General features: G+C 41.4%; 1 protein-coding gene across 2 annotated transcripts in view; it reads right to left on the bottom strand.

Moving 5' to 3' along the window:
- Window positions 1-22,728, bottom strand: part of Dock4 (dedicator of cytokinesis 4) — a 392,371-nt gene that overhangs the window by 204,117 nt on the left and 165,526 nt on the right. For both annotated transcript variants that reach the window (XM_050158669.1, XM_050158670.1), the window contains exons 2-6: window positions 14,356-14,439; window positions 12,096-12,136; window positions 9,902-9,957; window positions 6,742-6,838; window positions 1,601-1,749 (exon numbers count right to left, since the gene is read on the bottom strand). In XM_050158669.1, coding sequence (XP_050014626.1) covers window positions 1,601-1,749; window positions 6,742-6,838; window positions 9,902-9,957; window positions 12,096-12,136; window positions 14,356-14,439 — 427 coding nt within the window. The remainder of the gene's footprint in view (window positions 1-1,600; window positions 1,750-6,741; window positions 6,839-9,901; window positions 9,958-12,095; window positions 12,137-14,355; window positions 14,440-22,728) is intronic.

Here is a 22,728-nt window from a genome sequence, read left to right as displayed (position 1 = left end):
AGAGAAGGAGGAGAAGCAGCAAAAGCAGTAGCAGCAGCAACAGCACAAGATCAACCAAACGAAAGAGAGCAAGGATCCCATGAGGCCAGGCACAAAGGAGAAACTCAGCACCAAGGCTGCAACTCCAGCCCAGCAAGAGGCAGAGCGAGTTCGCTGTCCAATCCATCCTCTGGAACTGCAAAGGCCTTTTTGTCCTCTAGCTCAGTTCTTCCACACAACAGAGAAGGTTTCAGAAATTTGCTTCCAGTTTTTAAAACTGATCTGGGTAGGAGTGATGGCCCATGGAGCAAGTGTACTTGCCACCAATCCTGAGGCCCTGAGTTCAATCTCCAGGACCTACATGGTGGAAGCAGAGAACCAGCTCCCGCAAGCTGTCCTCTGGTCATCACGTGCATACACACATACACACAAATAAACAAACAAATAAAGGGGGAAAAAGTTAAAAAAAAATACAGTCCCTAGTCCCTCTTCCTGCCTTCTTGATTTTATTTCCCATAGGAATGAATCCTCTAGGCATATTTAAATTGAATATTTTATTGTCTGTAGAAAGCTGAGTGGCATATCATATTCAATAAGATATGACAAGCGCGGTGGGCAAGAGGGAGGGTTAAAATCTGGTAGTGGGCCTGTGTATTCCCTGAACAGTTGGGCCGAAATCAAGTGTGGCTCCTGAGAAAGCCGCTTCCTATATTTCGGGGAAACAGCTTTCTACTTCCAGGTGGGCTTTTCCAGATTCAGAAGGAGGTAAGTTACTCATGGCTTCCTTCTCGGTGGTTTCCCTTTACATGTCCCATGTTCACTCCTGTTCTCCACACCCTCTCGACACCCCAGAATGAGATCACTAAATGCCAAAGAGCTTGATAACATTCGAGAAGGTAAGGGTGTGGCCTGGCAGGGTATTAAAAAATGACATCATTGCCTTAGTCTTTGGTTTTGTGCACACCAGGCGCACAGACGAAGTTGGCGTATCCTATTTTGTCACTCCTATGTTAATATTCATAGAGAGTAGAGTATCAGCTTGGATCAGAGCTTCTAGTAATTAGATTTACTACTTAAGTGCTTAGCTGTTACTTTAAATAAGTCCCTCACATTTTTATTTAAAACTAAATCTCAGTCAATGACAGCCTTTACCTGAGCTCTCCTAAGCAGTTCTTCAGAGCGGCTATCTGCCTGCACAGGGCTGAGCACAGCTGTGCATGCATCATAGGGCATTTAGCAGAGGCTGGGAAGAGCCGTGATTCCCTCTGCACCACACTGCCTATCCACGCCATGATACAGAAGAGGTACACCATAAAAGAGAACTCATCTACCAAAGCTAAACACTAACGGGTGAAAAGACACATTTTAGTCAGAAACTGCATCTCCATGAATATTACATTTCGTGTGACCAACTGCCCACCGTCACACCATCAGACACTAGAAAGCAAAATGTTTAAGCACTCATATGAGACCCGTGAGATGTGGCTTTGGCTCCATCATTGACGGTCCACACGAAGCCTGAAATGAGGAGCACGAGGAAACCTGCGTGTGATTGCTCCTAGTAGCACCTGCACGCCCTGCTCTCACTCACTCCCAGCACTCTGAAACCATCAGTACTCACTCATTCCCCCAGTCCAGTCGGGCAGTGATGTGGCGCTTCACGTCCTTCATCCTGTCGTGGGTAAGATGGCCAACGAGCACCTGCCGCCGCAGGTCTAGGATTTCGTTCATGATGTGCCAGAGGCGGTGGAAGAGATCACCTTCGTTTCTCTAGGGAATATGTAAACATGGAGACTTGGCAGTCAGTCCTCTGGCTGGAATGGAAGGTAACCAAAGGGGGTAGGCGGCCACGGGCTTGCCATAGTATAGACAGAGTCTCCACCAATAAATCTTTCCCACTTCCTGTGCTTGGAGTGACATGCACCTTTATGTATTTTCACGCAAGCCTCGAAATGCTGCTCTCCTGTCCAAGCCAAATGTGACCTCTCAGCTCCCTAACACAGATGCTGTGTTCCTTCCCTAGGCTGGGCTTAGCCTCTGCCTGAGAGCATAGCCTAGTTTTCCTCTCCTGGAGTTTCTTTCTTATCTCTACACAATCTCTACTCTGCTTTAAGGCGTGGCCCCTGTCAAGCAGTTTGTCTGAGTCTTGGCTAACCTAAAACCAACGACGTGGAAAACACTGTCACCCACTTATTTCTTGAAGGTTGGTACGAATTCTTCATCAATCAAGTCATGAATTTGGACACACAAGGAGGTTTCAGACTTAAACACTGATCAGTGTTCACTGCCATCATCTGGTCAAAACTCACACTCATAGGAAATGGGGCTTTCTTAATTACTGCAAACAATCACACAGCCTCAACACAATCCCTGTCAAAGTCACCAATCAACATGGTTTGGTGGAAGAAAGATGGGTGAAAGCTTGATGATGCGCCCAGCCATCACTAAGACTGGACAGTAGTGTTTCCCAGGAAGACATGGGTTTTCTGGTTTTGTGATCACATACGTGACAGGGCACACAGTGAAGAACTGTCTGAGGAGACGGAGGATTGTCGCCTGGCTTCCACCTGCACCGTCCTAGAGGAAATCTAGCATTTCATTAACAAGCTCTCTGAATTTTCTCCTCTGTAAAGAGCACCACAGCATCCACGACGGGGAGTTACCGTGAAGACAGAGGAGCTCGCAGACAAGTGTGAAGGAAAACACGCACCCCAGAGTGAACAGCATCTTCATGGTTCAACATGGCTCACAATAAGCCCGACAAAAGCTGTGTCTTTACCAACCCTGAAAACGTAGGCCTCTTACCGCAGAGACACGGGGTATCTACCCCACGTCCTTCTCAGTCATAGATATGCTTCTACGTTCTACAAATATCATTCATAGTCGACGCCAGTGGTTCTCAACCTTCGTAATGCGGTGACCCTTTTAAATAGACTTCCCCATGCAGTGCTGACCACCCCCAACCATAAAGTTATTTCATTGCTGCTTCATAACTGTAAGGTTGCTACTGTTATGAATCATAAGGTAAATACTTGATATGCAGGCTATCTGATATGCAACCCTAGGCTGTCATGACCCACAGATCGAGAACCACAGGTGTACATAAACAGTGATATGAATTTATAGGCTATTGTCCTCCAGACATTCTCTAGAGCTATACGACACAAAAATTATCATGTTCTATGTCATAGGTAAAGATACATATATATGTAAGTATGTATATATATATATATTTAAATTAAAATGCAGCGATGCATTTTTTGCTGTTACTACTTGATGTTTTGAGGCGCCATTGGGTGCTGTGCAGGTCTGACAGAGATGCTAGGAGGACAGGAAGCTTTCTTCAGGAACCAGGTCCGGATCCTCCAAGCCATAAATAACCTCCTTCTCCTCTCAACTCCTAACTCACTCTATCGAGCCCGTTTTCCATTACTGTGTTCTATTACTGCCTGCTCCTTTCTCATGTTCTACATTCTCTTACAAGCCATTCCAAGGGCTCTGCAGCACAATATTCTTGTAATTAACTGCTCAGTGACTGTCCCCATCCACGGCAGCTGTGCCTGAGCTCCCTCCCAGGGGTGGAGAGGAAGGAGCAAACAGTGACTTATGGGCGTTATTTCTTGCACACCTCCGGAAGCAGTTCCTGTTTAAGTCCTGCAATTGAAGAAGCAGAAGACCAAGGGACATTTGAAGATACCTGTGGTACGAAGGAAAAAAAATCCACCGAATGAAAATAAATTGCATACAAGTGCTATAAAAAGTCAGGACTCGTACAGCAAAAAAGAGATGGCACCCTCACCATCACAGGGGAAAAGGCACGTGCCTGCTCATGTTCAGGAGTGTGAACTTGATCTTATACATCATGTCTTCTGACAAGGGGATGCTGATGCAAGAAGGAAGCAACATCTTTTCATAAAAATGAAAACTAGCTGGCTGGTCAGCTCCCTCTCAGGGGAGAAACTCTAAAAATGGGAGGGATAATCCCACCACGCAATGGGCCTACCCATCAAATGTGTCCTGTTAACTTTAAGAGAAAGAGCTGGGCATAGTGGTCCATACCTTTAATACTGGCTGCAGGAGGGCAGAGCAGGAAGAATGCCACTGGGCTTATCAGACAAACTTATCACACAAAACGAGAACGATGAAAAACATAAATAGAGGATCTGCTCACAAAATTATATTTTGCAAAAAACTGAATTTGAAAAGAATGGAGAGCTAAGAAGCATTCTAAGAAATATTTTTTTAAAAAATGTATTCCATTTAGTAGTAAGGGAAAAGAGTATATTCCAATACTAAACAACTGGACTGAAACAGTGCCTAGATATCCCCACAGTGCATTTGGACATGCATCCAGAATGAACTGTCGTTTCCTATTTTAGAGGTGGCTGATTTCACTAGGTTTCAAATGAGAACAGAACAGGTTTCAGTGGCGGGAGACCTAGATTTTGACTCCGGTGGTACTGCTTAGTGTGGGACTTGGGATAAATCATCTTTGCTAAGATTCAAGAATAAAAAGCACCTGGAGGAGCCCCAGGGAGGAAAGGCAGAGGAAAGCACAGCTCGGGGGCTGCGCCAAGACAGCTGCATGCTTCCTCGACACTTTTCCTGCTTACGGTGCTGGATTTATTAAGCATATTTTAAAGGTTATTATTTAAGCCGTTAACAACACCATTTAAAAGAACAAACTAGAATTTCTTGAGCAGTTACCATTCTCTTATAGGCTAAACGTCTACATACACTGTTGGGAGATCCTGCTGGTCCTAGGCTGCAGTCTACCAGAGCCTGGAAGCTTTCCCTAAGCTTGGCAACAGGGAAGACTCCTTCCCCTACAGCGAGACTTCTTGCTTTCCACCTGCCCTTATCTGGAGACTGTGTTTGGGCCCAGAGGGCTGACTTTATCTGAAAGCTGTTTCTAAGCCTGGATGCCTGATTTATCTCTAGCATGACCCGTGGCACAGTATCCTTCTAGAAGCCTTTCCCCTGCTGTATATATGGTAACTAAGACTTGTACTAGGAATTTTGCTATAGGACGCTGCTGCCACACACGAAGCTTTATGATAGGACTGTGTCACTTAATGCAAACTAGGGTTTGTCCCCAGGCTCCCCAGTCCTGTATATTTCCTATACTCTGGAATAAAGCTGAGCTGATGCACTGAAGTCATCTCTACTGTGCCCGGAGCCATCTGAGCCCTGTTATCTGCTTCTGCCTCCTCTGTCCTCATAGATCAGGCTAGCCAACCATCCCAAAGAAGAAGCAGAAACACAATACATTACCTCGTATACTATTTGCAATCTACAAAACTTACCGCTTTCCCCAGACATCTTTCAGGGAAAAGGTTAGATGCTACCTGGGCATAACAGTGCACTCCTTTAATCATAGCACTTGGGAGGCAGAGACAGGCAGTCTCTGAGATTGAGGCCAGGCAGGTCTATAAAGTGAGCTTCAGGACAGCCAGGGCTACACACAGAAACCATGTCTTGGGGAAAAAAAAAAAGCAAAAAGAAATGTATGTTGAACCAAAGCATTTATGCAACCATAGAAAGAGAAACCAGAAAGCCCAACATGATTGCATCATCCTGGTTCCAAAAGTCAATCTACATTTGGGCTGAATTCCATATTTGCTCCTCAAACAACTGTCTATTATCCCAGTATCACACAGTGTTAGCTAATCAATCTCTTTCCTGTTACTCGGAACAGTAGCCAAAAATATTACTTGCAGATTTTAGTACGTGCAGCTCTTCAAAGCAACCAAATCTATCCCCAGAATAGATGCCCCAGAGTGGTTATGACCTCAAAAGCATGCAGAAATAACTGAACAAGGCAAAATCAACTTTGGTCCTCAATAACAGTAATAGCAACGAAAACAAGTGATACCCTTGCTCAAGTACAAAAGGACACAGATATGTGCTCTCTCTCTCTCTCTCACACACACACACACCACACACACACACACAGAGAGAGAGAGAGATTATGAATATAGTATGTTGAGTATTTTAGAGATATATTAGGTCAAATACTTTACAAAGTTACTTTCAATGCAATAATACTTGGGGTTTATGATCTTTCTAATTAAAATGAAAAAAAAATCTAGCAGCCACATGTGCATTTCCCTGGCTCTGTCTCAGCACAGAGCCCCAGAGGTGTACAGACTGTTGGCCACACTTCAGCAACTCATCTAAGACCGAAACTATCCTCTGGATTTTCCTAATGAGTTCTAAAGCCACCCGCTCCAGCAGAATAGGGCCATCTGAACAATGTAATTAGTTATAACAAGTAAATTAATACATAGAAATAACTATAACCCATTTTTTAATAAAATTGACTTTCCTTCCTTAGAATATTTAGAATACTTTCTGACCCTAGCTAAGTTTTCATTTACAATATACTCAAATCATTCATAGAAGTAAGACTCGCTGAAGGACACAACCCCTGAAGCTGTATTGAGAATGGCTTCATTTTGAAATTAAAAATATTCAGGAAATCTAAAACTAGGCCCACATAAACACTCATTTGGTTAGATGTTAAAAAACCTATCTTTTATGTTCTTGTGATATTGAAATACAATGCATAAAACCAATGCTCCATGGGGACAACGGGATTATAATACAAAATATGACTAAGCAAGATCTACACCCCTGACTTCCCAAGAAGAGCCAGTGACCTACAGTAAGCTCTCAAATATTTGTTGACGGGTACTCATGGTCACATATTTCTGAAGACAATTCTCAAACTAAAAATGACACCCTGAAAAAGTTACTTACCACATAGAGCTGTTTCCACATGGTTCCCCAGTCTCTTAATGTGGACGTCATCTCTGTGATGACCGAGTCTTCAGTGGGAATAACCATTTCAAATTGTCTGTGAAGTTGAAGATGACAAAAACATATATATATGCCAGAGAGAACATTTCCTCTTTAACACTCAAGAAGATCAACCAGGAAAGAAAGCCCTTTGAGGTACAGCAGCAACCAGGATGTGACCAGGCGCTTGTATGAGGAAGGCTAGACGTGAGGGTAGTACAATGGCCAAGGGCCCAGCCACTTGATCTAGGTGAACACTGATGGGGAGAAAGAACATTAGCATTCTACTTCTGAGACAGCCTGGCCAGTAGACAACTCTTTTAATCTCTCTATAATCTCTCAATTGCTTTCACCTGCCACAAGATCAGCAGACTACACCAACTATGAGGCACCCTCTGGCACCCAAGTGCTGTGACCAGAGGACTCAACAGGACTGAAAGAAACACTACTCAGCCACCAGGATGCACGGCGTGTGAAGTTGTAGCTAACCCATAACTAGAGCATTCCCAAAGCATCGATTTGAGCTCACAAACCCCTTAATCATATTATTTGGAAAAGGCCAATGAAAAAAAAAATGTGCTTGATTAATACTGTTACGATACAGCACAGCCGAGGCTTAATATGTCATAGACATTAGCATGTTCATTGCAGAAGGCTCCTCTCTGTGTTTAATATAATGGACTCTTCATTCCTTCTTTTATAGCCAGAAATAAGTATTAGTCAGGTATGCATGGCTGTCCTGAAAGGCAGCATCATGAGGAGATAAATGGGAGGGACTTTAGACGGCCCCTGGGTCGTGCCTTTAGCACAGAAGAATCTTCATCTCCAGTTTCTTTTGTCAAATCCTTTCTGGGTTTGTGCAGGTTCAAGAGGTTACATGGCCATTATCGTTACTGCCTCTCAGAAGAACGCAATCAGCAATATCAATGGGGACTATTTCCTTTATTTCAGGTTTATTTGTCCGAAGGCCAACATCTCATATGTAAAAGGAAACAGCTTATTAAACTCCAAGGGAGAGTCCTTATTAGCATGAGGCAAACTGCTCAGCAGGTCCTTAGGATGTTATGTCCAAGTATGTACATCTGTCTTTGAGGAAATCTTCCTAACGTGAATGCAGAAACTAAATCTTGCCTTGATTCTTCTCCTCATTGAGTTCCATCTCCTCATTTCTCATTATTGCTAAAAAAAAAAAAAAAAAAAAAAAAAGAAAAAGAAAAAGAAAGAAAGAGAAAAAAAAATGTCCTATGAATCTTTCCCTTCTTTCTGGGGCATAAGTGAAGCTGAAAATGTAAAGCTGGAACTTAAAACTAGAAAGAATGTAAACAGTAACATAAACCTTGTGGAGGATACAGGACGGTTCAAAGAACCTACACATGGCACTTCCCAAAGGTAGAATATTTACTCAGCTTTTGAAGCAGCTGTTGTAATTTAAGCGATGAATATCTGGATTCAGAGATTAGAAAATGATCCTATACAAAGCCCAAGAGGAAAGAAGAGATCCCCAGGAATTCTTGCCACTGCATTCAACATTTGAAAAGTAAGGTCTCGGCAAGAATTAAACAATACAGAAGCTGCCTGCCCTAACTCATGAATTATCATTTAATTTCAAGAGCCTCACCATGGACCCTCCTTTGCTCTGAAGATCTAGGGATGAACCACGGACATTTTAATATGTGGAAAGCTCATCTGGGGTTGTTCAAACAAAATGCAAATGTTCAAACACTAAATACCACGTAGACAGGACAGCTCTTTTGTATTAATTACATAAACCCCTAAATTAGTGCTGAAATAAACTATCTTAGTAACTGCCCTGAAATGTATTTCATTCAGCTATTCTGGGACAAACTTTGCATCAGTTTCATCCCAGCGGTCGGTCCATTACGTTAAAAATATGCTTAAGACAAGTTGGGTGATATTTACATCCTGGAGATCTTTCTCTTGGGAAAAACAAGCAGCCGACATGCTGTGTCCTTCAACATTTTCAGGACAAAGCTTTTCTCCTTGAGTCTTAGAACCATGGTTCGACACCAACTGCAGTAACTCCTTTTTAGAAAAGAGGCCATTCACCCTGAGTTCCCATTGCCTATAATTCCCCTCAGGCCTGGTGAAGGCCTAGAACCCGTAAATCTTCAACTCAAACAAGCAAATTCTGGGACACCTTTATCCACATTTACAGTTTCTTAGGGCTCATAGCGTCAGGGCAGTTATACTCTAGTACACCAGGAACAACATCCAAGATATAGGGCTAAAGATACAGCTCAACAGTTAAGAGCTCTGGCTGAAACTGAAGGGCCCAGACCCTCACCTAGCAGGAGCCACCACCACTTTGGCAGAAAAGGCTCCCCAAGATGTAGGCCCCCGATTCAGCACAGGATGTGTGCTGAGGCCCCAACCTTGCTGGACCTTGCTCTACTAACTGGGAAGAAATTGCCAGGCATCCTCCATGAGGCAGGGCCTGATTATGTAGCCCTGGCTGGCCAGGAGCTCACTGCGTAGGCCAGGCTAGCCTATCACTCACAGAGATCCACCTGTCTCTATTTCTTGAGTGCTGGGCTTAAACGTGAACCACCACATACAGTTTTGTTTTTAACTTCTTTGTGTTAGTACTGTGTGGGCATGGTATGTGTGAGGTCATACATGTGTTCTTGCATACATGTGAGGGTCAGGGAACACTTTCATGGAGTTTTCTTTTTCCTTTGTGTGTGATATCTAAAGATCAAACTCAGATTGTCAGGTTCGCATAGCAAGCACTCTTACTCACCATGGTAGGGCCCCTGCCTAGCAAGCGTCCCTAAAAATCAGGAAACCAAGAAAAACCAGTTTCTCTGTTTAAGATTAAACAAGTTTGATAATCTATGAACAATGAGAGACGGCTGTACCCTAAGATGCCCCTGTGGTGAACATTACTGATGGACATTGAGAAATGGACATATCCTAGGATGTCCTGTGCCTCAGCACTTAGAACTGGGTTCTTGAATTGTCTCTATCTGCTGTTCTAGTATCTCCTCTCAAACAACAGAGAACATGGTTTGATCTTCTGTAGGTCATTTTGCGATACAATTACTAAGCCTTTCAAGGCAGCTGTGGGAAACTTTCCACTACTAATACAATGCATTCTTACCCTTTGTTCTTTACACAGGCATTTTTCAAGTGAACATAGCTGGAAGGAAATATACCCTGGAAGAGAAAACATGAAGGTTATGGTCTAGCTGTCTCTTCAAGTCAATTGTTCATAAGCAGTTATATCTGAAACAGTTAACAACCCAGACAATATGAGGAACAGCAAAACACCAGCCCACTCTAGGGGCTAACATGCAATGTGGCACAAGCCGTTATTTCTAGTACCTATTCCAACTTAACACATTTAGAGATTTTATTTCTAAATATAATGGGGAAAAACATCTCACATTCTTTTTGTTTCATTTATTTTTTGTAACAGAGTCTTGCCGTGTAGCCTTGTCTAACCTGGAATTTATTACATAGACCAGGCTGGCCTTAAACTTGTGGCAATCCTGCAGCTACACTTCCTCAAAGCGGACTTACGGCTCTGGGCTACTACTCTGCCCAGCTAAACAAGTACGTTCTCCATAAAGCAGAAAAGAAAGGCGCTCAATACTTCTATATAAAAACTGTGGTTTATAAATGGAAAAAAATTACATTTGATGTTGTTGTTATTTGGCAATTGGTTTATGAGACATGGTCTCACACCATAGGCCAGCCAGCAAGGAATTCGCAGACCAGGCTGTCCTCAGACTCAGCAATCTTTCTACCTTAGCCCTCATGTGCTGGGGTTACAGACACGTAACATCAGAGCAGGCTGAAATTATGTTACAATGAATGACATGAGCTTACAGCCGAGCTCTGTGAGAGAACACTTGTCTGCTTTACAGGGGGTCATGGGCTTAATTCAAGGTATTGTCAAACAAACAAACAAAATTTGGGCTGGTCAGATGGCTTAGTGTTGAGCTCAATTATTCACACACAGACACACACACACATATATATACACATACATAATCTACAGTAATGAATAGGAAGAGACTGTTTAAAAACTATTTTTAAAAGATTTATGTTTATTCCAATATGACAGAATTAACAAATAAAATAAGCCCTAAAAAGAAAAGTCAAAATCAACATTTATGACATGAGACAGAGGAACCATAATAATCTTTTCAGAAATGTGTGCTAAATGAATAATTAAATATCAAGGCTATATTTGCATTGCACTGCATATGCCCAAAAATTTTTTTTAAAAAACCTTTAAATGAAGGCTAAAATATCCAGAAATTAAATTTATATGCTCATTGTCCCTTAGGCTTCCCTTGGGACTGATCTAAAATAATGAAATGAAGTAATTAAACACAGTTGGATGTTCTTGCAGAAGCTGTGTTTAAGCAGAGACAGGCAAAAACTTTCGACTGTATTTTGAAAATGAGAAATGGTACAGTTTGTCATCCACAGTTTTAAAAAAGCCAGAATGATGTATATGATTGTATTACATGGGCATTTGCTGCCGTGCCTGACAACCTGAGTTCGATCCCTGGGAGAAGCATGGCAAGGAGAGAATGACCTAAGGGCTTTGATGTATGGGCATGCACGCGCGCACACGCGCGCACACACCACACACCAGTAAAATAAAACGACAAAAAAAAAAAAAAAAAAAAAAACAACGGGAAGATTATGGGGGCATTTAAAAGCTACTGATGGCTGGAATGGAACAGAGTAATGATTACTATCAAACTTCCCAAATGAAAGATTAAATGAAAGTCCCATTACTTCCTCGGGGTTTAATATGAATACCGACAGTGACTCTTAGGGCCTTCCTCGAATGGCAAGAGAGAAGAGCGCTTCCAAGTGCTGCATTCTTAATTCAGCTCCCATCACCCGAGGAACCCTTATCACGACACTAAAACAAACCTACTCCTCCATACTGGCGCCATTACAAACAAGACTACAGGAAATTTAAAGACTAAATATCACTATGCAGTATTTCCTTTGTAATATATTTCCTCTGCCTGAATTTTAATTTACCTCTCTGGAAAACTAACACTTCAAAAGGTTTTGCTTCTATCTAATGAGCTTAAGCACTTGCCAGCACAATTTTCGAGGGCTATAGAGAATTATGGCTTCAGTGTCTTACCTTAATATTAATCCCAGTTCAAAGGAATTCCCAAAATTATGAGACTCTGTATTATCAGTTTGGGAGCCTAATTAAGAGTCCAACTCTAATTCCAATTGTACAGCAAAATAATTTAAATAATCATCTTCAGTAAAAAATAAATCTTATAATTACAGTTATAAATAACCCTTTTTACCTTGATATTTGGGTTTTTTAAGGCAAATCCTCTGTACCAGCCTGTGGAGACATAATCGTTATTACATTTTAATACATAAACCATGATAATATTTAAAGATAAGAAATGAAGTGTTCTTTGATGTTGGAATTTTAATCTTCCTATGCATAAGCATAGCGATTCTAGGACTAGGCTAGGTGAGAAATCAATTGACCGGAAGTTTAAGCATTTCACTCATCAACCGATTCGTTAAAATTGTACCAGAAATTTGTATAAGTGGAAATAGGAGCTTGAATCAAAAGCATTGGGCTTAAATAAAGAAACTCACTGCAATTTACTAGCTATTTTTTTAGTTGTTTTCATTTTATTTTTGCAATAGGGTCTACGTAGCCTAAGATGGCCTTGAACTCAGAATCTTTCATCCTTAGCTTCCCATGTCTGTAACACCAAGCTCAGCCTAATCTTTAATTTGGGGGACATCACCTTAGCTCTGTGAGCACCGCTTCTCCCCATTTCACTAAGGGCCACACCTTGTCCAAGGGAAGTGCAAGAGTCTACATAAGACTTAATGTCACTCTAAATTCTGCCTCATGGTTAGCACAGGTTGATCTGGAAGTAACAATGCCTGGCCAGCAGTGATGTAACAGATGTGTGTATACATACATAAGCCCACCACCTATAATAGAAGCTCGCCAGCAGTGATGTAACAGATGTGTGTATAAACCTGCAACCTATAATAGTACCTGGTGAGCAGTGATGTAACATGCGTGTGTATACATACATAAGCCCACCCCCTGCCACAAGATCAGCCTGATGTCCTAATAATTGTTACCCAAGTGAGCTTGAATACTTACGTCAATGAGGTATTTGATCAGTGTAATTGGCCACGGTGTTCACTGTGCTTACGTTCGGAATGACCCAGTCTTCTAGTACTATTCCTGGGGGAGGCATCTCTTTTTTGTCATGTTAAACAAATGTATTTTTTTATAAGTGCAGATGCCATTTTTCTTATTTATAGGAAATTATTTGCTACGCAGAAATGCTCTAATGTCTGGACTAGTTGAATTTTTGAAAGGAAAGGGTTGCCCTGTATATTACATTTGTTTGGTTCCTCACAGTGAATCATGTCTAACGTCTTAGTAGCAGTTCAAGACAGGAATCTTGATCTTGAAGTAGGAATGTCTATATCATGGGGTTTATTAATGTCTCTCAAGAACAGATCCAAGATGCATATCAATTTGTAACAATCATTCTAACAGAATAAAAACCTACTATATCGCATTAAATATACACCCTATTTCTATGCACCAATTTGGGGAGAATTTTATATTTATATAGCAAGGGGAAACAGAGTGCATTCAGTAATGACACAGAAAACCTTATTATATTTTTAGATTTCTCAATTACAATGGATAGAATATTCACATATTATCAGCATTTAAAGCCAAAACCCAGCTAAATATAGCAGTTTCATTTGTCCAAACACAATTTAACGCCTGAAGAGACTTTGTAAGATAGAACAATATTATATAATAAATTCCCAGGGTAAAGAAGCCTTCAAGGAAGGAAATGGGCATTTTCTTTATATGTTCATGACATTCCAAATTCCAGTCATTTTGTTAACAAAAAATGTAGTCAGTTCATTTGAGATCCTTTCAAGGATCCTTTCAAGGGTGGACCTTAGAACAATAATGGAGGTCTAAGGAGAGATGAGGTATTTTTAATGAATTGCATACATTAACAATACCGCACAGAATGTTTACTAACATTTCAAATTCATTGTATAATTTTATTCTAGATTTGGAGCAGAGAGACCACAAGGCTAGAGTGTAGCTGGCCAGTCCTCTGGGTTTCTTGCTACTCAACTTCAGATGCTCCATCTTTTGAGGCTCAACCTCAGGAGCTCCATCTTTGGAGTTTGTCCTTCATTTTTTTTTTTTGAGCCCTGAGGTTACAGGAAAACCTTCCAGGCTGAGAGTTAGCCATCAACTCCTACAAACAGAACGTGTTCCAGTGCTTTCTACTTCTCATGTAAGGGCTAAAAAAGGACAATAAATTAGGAAAAAATACAATCAACTTAAAATAATACTTCATTGCTTTCTCATGATCGCACATTAAATATGTAAGGAACAAGTTTTGTCAAAAAAAAATATATATATATAGCTTGCTCTGACTCCAGGGAAAGGTTCTGGAATGGACAGCCGTGTTTCCAAGTGTCATGCCGAGTTGTGGAGAAGAATCTCTTCACATAGCTTTAAGCCATAAGAGTGAGGCCGCTCACCATCGCACTTCTCCAGGATCTGAACGGTGTCTCCGATTTCCAGGGACAGGCCGTATGGGACGGTGCCTCGGAAACTGGCGATGACTGGAAGAGATGACACAGACAATAGAAGACAATCGGTTAGAGCCAGGCACGCTGCTCACGACTGAACACTGCTGCCTAGGAAACGAACGGGGGCCTGCTGTCATTTTACTCTTATATATTCCAAAAGAAAATCATATACTTGGGGAGCTGGGAGGCGCCCGCGCCGGCAGACGGAGCTGGGAGGCGCCCGCGCCGGCAGACGGAGCTGGGAGGCGCCCGCGCCGGCAGACGGAGCTGGGAGGCGCAGGCAGGCAACGACGGCTGCCGCCGAGACTGGAGGGGACCAGCGCAGCGGCAGAGGTCGCAGGCGGCAGGGACCAGCGGCAACACCGAGAGCAGATCGCCCCACTACAATTAAATCAAAGAGGTAGGCCTTTGGTTGGCGAGGGCCCTGGCAAACGGGGAGCCGGGACCGGTTCCGGAAAACCCTTCTTAGGGGTGAGAGGGTTCTTGGCCCCCAGCAGGAGCCAGGAAACAGAGCGAGGGCAATTAGTAAGAGAAGCCTCTGGCCAGCAGAGAAACCTGATCTGATTTTAAAAGACCAATTAGATAGCATTGAAAGGAGGAGATGGGCAGGCGCCAAGGCAGAACATCACCCATTAATCAGAAAAACAACATGAAAACACCAGATCCCAAAGATCTTACAACAGAAAGATTTGAACACCCTAACACAGAAGAAGTGGAAAAAATTGACTTTATGAAAGCAATAGAATCCCTTAAAAAATATGTAATAAACACCCTTATAGAAATGGATGAGAAGAATAACAAAAAGTTCGAAGAATTAAGTAAATATGTACATGAGACCCTGGGAAACCAAGAAAAAACGATCAAACAGGTAATGGAAACAGTGCAAGAATTGAAAACTGAAAGGGAAGCAAGGAAGAGAACACAAAGGGAAGAACAGCTGGATATGGAAAATCTAGGCCAACGAGCAGAGTCTACAGAAACAAGCATAATCAATAGACTACAAGAGATAGAAGAAAGAATCTCAGATGCTGAGGACACCATAGAGAAAATAAATGCACTGATCAAAGAAAACAGCAAAGCCAACAAATTCTCATCACAAAACATTCAAGAAATATGGGACACAATAAAAAGACCAAACCTAAGAATTATAGGAATAGAAGAAGGAGAAGAATCACAGCTCGAAGGCCCAGAAAATATTTTTAACAAAATTATGGAAGAAAACTTTCCCAACATAAAGAAAGTTATCCCCTTGAATATTCAAGAAGCATACAGAACACCAAACAGACTGGATCAAAGAAAAACTTCCCCTCGCCATATAATAATCAAAACACAAAATAGACAGGTTAAAGAAAGAATATTAAGAGCTGCAAAGGAAAAAGGCCAAGTAACCTATAAAGGTAAACCGATCAGAATTACACCTGACTTCTCTATGGAAACCATGAAAGCCAGAAGGTCCTGGATAGAGGTACTTCAAAAGCTAAGAGACCATGGATGCAAACCCAAACTTCTGTACCCTGCCAAGCTAGTGTTCACTATCAATGGAGAAAACAAGACATTCCAGGATAAGAACAAATTTAAACAATACGTAGCCACAAATCCAGCTCTACAGAAAGTAATAGAAGGAAAATCGCAACCCAAGGAATCCAACAATGCCAACACTGACTACAATAACTCAGGCATCTAGTGAACCTTCACCAGCACAACTCAAAGAAGGGACACACACACAAACTCTACTACCAAAAAAACAATAAGAATAACCGGAGTAAACAACAATTGGTCATTAATATCACTTAATATTAATGGTCTCAATTCACCTATAAAAAGGCACAGGCTAAGAGATTGGATACGAAAACAGGATCCAACATTCTGCTGTTTGCAAGAAACACATCTCAACCACAAAGACAGGCATCTACTCAGAGTAAAAGGTTGGGAAAAGGTCTTTCAAGCAAATGGTCCTAAGAAAAAAGCAGGTGTGGCCGTACTAATTTCCAACAAAACGGACTTCAAACTAAAATCAATCAGAAGAGATCGAGAAGGACACTTTATACTCATAACAGGAACAATTCATCAGGATGACATCTCAATTCTGAATATCTATGCCCCTAATATAAAAGCACCCACTTATATAAAAGAAATATTACTAGAACTCAAGGCAGACATCAAACCACACACACTAATAGTAGGAGACTTCAACACACCTCTCTCTCCAATGGACAGGTCAATCAGACAGAAACCTAATAGAGAATTAAGAGAATTACTGGAGGTAATGAAACAAATGGACTTAACAGACATCTATAGAACACTCCACCCAAATAGGAAAGAATATACCTTCTTCTCTGCAGCTCATGGAACCTTCTCAAAAATTGACCATATACTCGGAAACAAAGGAAGCCTCCACAGATACAAAAGAATATCAGTGTCCACCTGTGTCTTATCAGATCACCACGGATTAAAGTTAGAAGGCAACAACAATGCTGCCCCCAGAAAGCCGACAAACTCATGGAAACTGAACAATCAACTACTGAACCACACCTGGGTGAAGGAAGAAATTAAGAAGGAAATTAAAGTCTTCCTTGAATTTAATGAAAATAAAGAGACAACATACTCAAACCTATGGGACACGATGAAAGCAGTGCTAAGAGGAAAGTTCATAGCACTAAGTGCCCACTTAAAGAAAACGGAGAAAGCATACATTGGGGACTTAACAGCACACCTGAAAGCTTTAGAAAAAAAAGAAGCAGATGTGCCCAGAAGGAGTAGAAGACTGGAAATAATCAAACTGAGGGCAGAAATCAACAAAATAGAAACACAGAAAACAGTCCAAAGAATCAATGAAACAAAAAGTTGGTTCTTGGAGAAAATCAACAAGATAGACAAACCCCTATCCAAACTAATTAAACAACAGAGGGAGAACACGCAAATAAATAAGATCAGAAATGAAAAGGGGGACATAACCACAGACACAGAGGAAATTCAGAGAATCATTAGATCTTACTACAGGAGCCTGTATGCCACAAAACTGGAAAATACAAAAGAAATGGACATCTTTTTAGATAAGTACCATATACCAAAGCTAAACCAAGACCAGGTGAAAGATCTAAATAGACCTGTTAGTCGCGAAGAACTTGAAGCAGTTATCAAAAATCTGCCCTCTAAAAAAAGCCCAGGACCAGATGGTTTCAATGCAGAATTCTACCAGAACTTCCAAGAAGAGCTAATACCTATTCTCCTTAATGTATTTCACAGTATAGAAACAGAAAAGTCATTGCCAAATTCCTTTTATGAAGCTACAGTTACCCTGATACCAAAACCACACAAAGACCCAACCAAGAAAGAGAACTACAGGCCTATCTCACTCATGAATATCGACGCAAAAATTCTTAATAAAATACTGGCAAACCGAATTCAAGAACACATTAGAAAAATTATCCATTATGATCAAGTAGGCTTCATCCCAGAGATGCAGGGCTGGTTCAACATACGCAAATCTATCAATGTAATCCACCATATAAATAAAATGAAAGAAAAAAACCATATGATCATTTCATTAGATGCTGAAAAAGCATTCGACAAAATCCAACACCCCTTTATGATAAAGGTATTGGAGAGACTAGGGATACAAGGGTCATACCTAAATATAATAAAAGCTATTTACAGCAAACCGACAGCTAACATTAAATTAAACGGAGAAAAACTCAAAGCCATCCCACTAAAATCAGGAACAAGACAAGGATGTCCACTCTCTCCATACCTCTTCAATATAGTGCTTGAAGTTCTAGCAATAGCAATAAGACAACATAAGGGGATCAAAGGGATTCGTATTGGAAAGGAAGAAGTTAAGCTTTCGTTATTTGCAGATGATATGATAGTATACATAAGCGACCCCAAAAACTCTACCAAAGAACTCCTACAGCTGATAAACACCTTCAGTAATGTGGCAGGATACAAGATCAACTCGAAAAAATCAGTTGCCTTCCTATACAGTAAGGATAAGGAAACAGAGAGGGAAATCAGAGAAGCATCACCTTTCATGATAGCCACAAAGAGCATAAAATATCTTGGGGTAACCCTGACCAAGGAAGTGAAAGATCTATATGACAAGAACTTTAAGACTTTGAAGAACGAAATAGAAGAAGACACCAGAAAATGGAAGGATCTCCCTTGCTCTTGGATTGGGAGGATCAACATAGTAAAAATGGCAATTCTTCCAAAAGCAATATATAGATTCAATGCAATCCCCATCAAAATCCCATCAAAATTCTTCACAGATCTGGAGAAGACAATAATCAACTTTATATGGAAAAATAAAAAACCCAGGATAGCCAAAACAATCTTATACAATAAAGGAACGTCTGGAGGCATTACCATCCCTGACTTCAAACTCTATTACAGAGCTACAGTATTAAAAACAGCTTGGTATTGGCATAAAAACAGAGAAGTCGACCAATGGAACCGTATAGAAGACCCTGACTTTAATCCACAAACCTATGAGCACCTGATTTTCGATAAAGGAGCTAAAACTATACAATGGAAAAAAGAGAGCATCTTCAACAAATTGTGCTGGCAAAACTGGATTTCAATCTGTACAAAAATGAAAATAGATCCATGTCTGTCACCATGCACAAAACTCAAGTCCAAGTGGATTAAAGACCTCAATATCAGTCTGAACACACTGAACCTGATAGGAGAGAAAGTGGGAACTACACTACAACAAGTGGGCACAGGAGACCGCTTCCTACGTATAACATCAGCAGCACAGACAGTAAGGGCCTCATTGAATAAATGGGACCTCATGAGACTGAGAAGCTTCTGTAAAGCAAAGGACACTGTCGCTAAGACAGAAAGGCAACCCACTGACTGGGAGAAGATCTTCACCAACCCCGCAACTGACAAAGGTCTGATCTCCAAAATATATAAAGAACTTAAGAAACTAGACTGTAAAAGGCTAATCAACCCAATTATAAAATGGGGCACTGAGCTGAACAGAGATCTCTCAACAGAAGAAGTTCAAATGGCCAAAAGACACCTAAGGTCATGCTCAACTTCCTTAGCGATCAGGGAAATGCAAATCAAGACAACTTTAAGATACCATCTTACACCTGTCAGAATGGCTAAAATCAAAAACACCAATGATAGCCTATGCTGGAGAGGTTGTGGAGAAAGGGGTACACTTATCCATTGCTGGTGGGAATGCAAACTTGTACAACCACTCTGGAAAGCAGTGTGGCGGTTTCTCAGAAAATTTGGGATCAACCTACCCATGGACCCAGCAATACCACTCTTGGGAATATACCCAAGAGAGGCCTTATCATGCAACAAAAATATATGCTCTACTATGTTCATAGCAGCATTGTTTGTAATAGCCAGAACCTGGAAACAACCTAGATGCCCCTCAATTGAAGAATGGATGAAGAAAGTATGGAATATATACATATTAGAGTACTACTCAGCAGTAAAAAACAAGGACTTCTTGAAGTTTGCAGGCAAATGGATGGAAATAGAAAACACTATCCTGAGTGAGGTAAGCCAGACCCAAAAAGAGGAACATGGGATGTTCTCACTCATATTTGGTTTCTAGCCATAAATAAAGGACATTGAGCCTACAATTCGGGTTCTTAGAGAAGCTAAAGAAGAAGGAGAACCCAAAGAAAAACATATAGGCATCCTCCTGAATATTAACCTTCATCAGGCGATGAAAGGAGACAGAGACAGAGACCCACATTGGAGCACCGGACTGAAATCTCAAGGTCCAAATCAGGAGCAGAAGGAGAGCGAACATGAGCAAGGAACTCAGGACTGCGAGGGGTGCACCCACACACTGAGACAATGGAGATGCTCTATCGGGAACTCACCAAGGCCAGCTGACCTGGGTCTGAAAAAGCCTGGGTTAAAACCGGTCTCACTGAACATAGCGGACAATGAGGACTACTAAGACATCAAGAACAGTGGCAATGGGTCTTTGATCCTACTGCATGTAGTGGCTTTGTGGGAGCCTAGGCAGTTTGGATGCTCACCTTACGAGACCTGGATGGAGGAGGGTTTTCCTCGGACTTCCCACGGGACGGAGAGCCCTGATTGCTCTTTGGGCTGAAGAGGGAGGGGGAACGTATTGGGGGAGGGGGAGGGAAAGGGGAGGCGGAGGTGGGGAAGAGACTGAAATATTTAATAAATAAATAAAGAAAGAAAGAAAAAAAAAAGAAAATAAAAAAAAAAAAGAAAGAAAATCATATACTTGGTCAATGTCTTGAAATAAACACTATGACTATACATTGAAAATATGTGGAATACTCCATGGGTAAAATATAAAATACTAAGACTATTTTAAAAAAAGCAACATATAAAGGCAATAATTAGTGCTTGTAGGTCCTTGAGGGGCTGTGTGCTTCAAGTCCCACAGGGTCTATTCCCTCCCTCCAGGTGCCTGGCTGCGGTAATTAATAGGCAGACGTTACTAACAAATGAAGAATACAGGTCGTACTCAGCACTGAGACTGGCTGGCCTGGATTTCACACTGTTAGATTCTTTCCCTGAGACAGTCAACGTGAAATGAGAAGGGACTCTGTCTGTTGGCTCACTCTCCTCCCCAGAGCCCTGTCAGGCTCAGGGCATACCAGCAGTCTCTTTTAGAGTAAAATCAAGGGTGACTCAGCAAGACATGGTCAGAGCTAAACCCTCAGCCATAATCCCTGCATCCCTCAGCGCTCTCAACACTTGCAGTGGAGTGGGGAGGGGCCCCATTAATTATAGACTGATGCCTTTGCTGCTTTAGATGAGTTGGTTTGGGGAACACTGCAGACTAGGATGGACCACCTAAAGAAGAGGAGCATCTAGATGACTAACCCAGGCTTCTCCAGGAACGACAGAGAGACCGAATGTCAGAGACATGTTGGAAACAACTCAGGACACGCTCAGAAACGTCATCATCTTCCACCCCCCAAAAAAGACCACACACTCTGATGCCAATTTGCAATTTATGTCAGGTTGAAAAGATACTGAAAAGGTGAGAATCTTAATCTTATTTCTAATTTTGTTTCAAGTAATGAGGCTCGGATATAACCCTAACCACCCAACCAAGTTTCTGCTACTTTGGGGAATATCGTTGAAAGCCTTAAGAAACACATGAATCTGTCAAAAAAAAAAAATCAAAACATGCCAATAAGTTAATGGGCTTTAAGAGATGTCTCAAGGCCTTTTATGATCTCAAAACAAAATTAACACTAGAAAGCAAAATATAGGACAGGAAACACAACCCAAAGCGCCACAAGATAGATAAAAATAACAACACGGGGCAAACACGGAATATTTTATAACTGTAGACAAACACTAGTCTATGAAGTCATTTTCTAACTCTACCAATAAATGCCATATGGTCTCATGCTAATGTTCAAGAAAACATCTGCTTGAAAAGCAAGAGTTCATGCACCTTGAAAGAAGATTTCATATAACTTAGATATTTTTTGTGAGCCCAATTGCTGGACATACAGTAGATTAAATCCTATCTAGAGAATGCCTGCATCTAGAGCAGACTTTGTGTGCTTCCCAGGTTATTCATCTTCCTCGGGGTACCCTTCCTTGACTTGCATCCTCCCATTCCACCTTGCACGCACGGCGGCACCAGATATGTCCGTCTCACCATTTATGATCTCCAGCATTTGGACAACGCACTTGGAAAAGCTCCGTGAATCTGGGGTTGTGTTGGTTTGAGCTCCTAATTGCCTCTCGGCTCAAATATGCTGAACTTTCTGGCATGTGATCACTGAGGGAATGAAGGGGAGCATGACCATTACTGTAATATGTTTTGGTCTGAAACAGCCAAGTTTGTTTCATTGTTTATATTTTAAAAATATCCAAATCTCCAAGAATCAACCTCTGTTGAAATTCATTCTCTCAAAAAAGCTACTTAAACTGGTTTTCTGGGTTCTAACTACATTACCTCACTCCTTATCCACAGGAATGAGTCTCCCCCTTCTCATGAGAGTTCCCTGGAAACTACAAGGTAGTATTAGTTTAAGTCTTAGCCTGATTGGCTTTCTCTTTCATTGGAACCACATGGAGTCAATTCCTTCAATGACTATGTGAGTGTCTCACCCATAAATGGAGTATGAACAAACACATGGAACCCATAGAAGGAAGAAGGCATGAAACCACTGAGAGGTTTCTAATGGACTCACACAACTTAAGGGACACCTGCCACAGCACCTACCAGTAAGTAGTGAAGTATATATCACGCTGAAAACAAGCACTTTCCAAGACAGCTCGAAGCATGGCTTTGACTTACGCACCATGAAATGACAAACCACTTCCAATTTCTCAATACAAATG

The sequence above is a fragment of the Alexandromys fortis genome, unplaced genomic scaffold (genome assembly GCF_014885135.2).
Source record: "Alexandromys fortis isolate MF-2015 unplaced genomic scaffold, M_Fortis_MF-2015_v1.1 scaffold_101, whole genome shotgun sequence".
Lineage (NCBI taxonomy): Eukaryota > Metazoa > Chordata > Mammalia > Rodentia > Cricetidae > Alexandromys > Alexandromys fortis.
The sequence above is the reverse complement of the archived record's forward strand: the minus strand, read 5'-3'. Positions and strand labels throughout refer to the sequence as shown.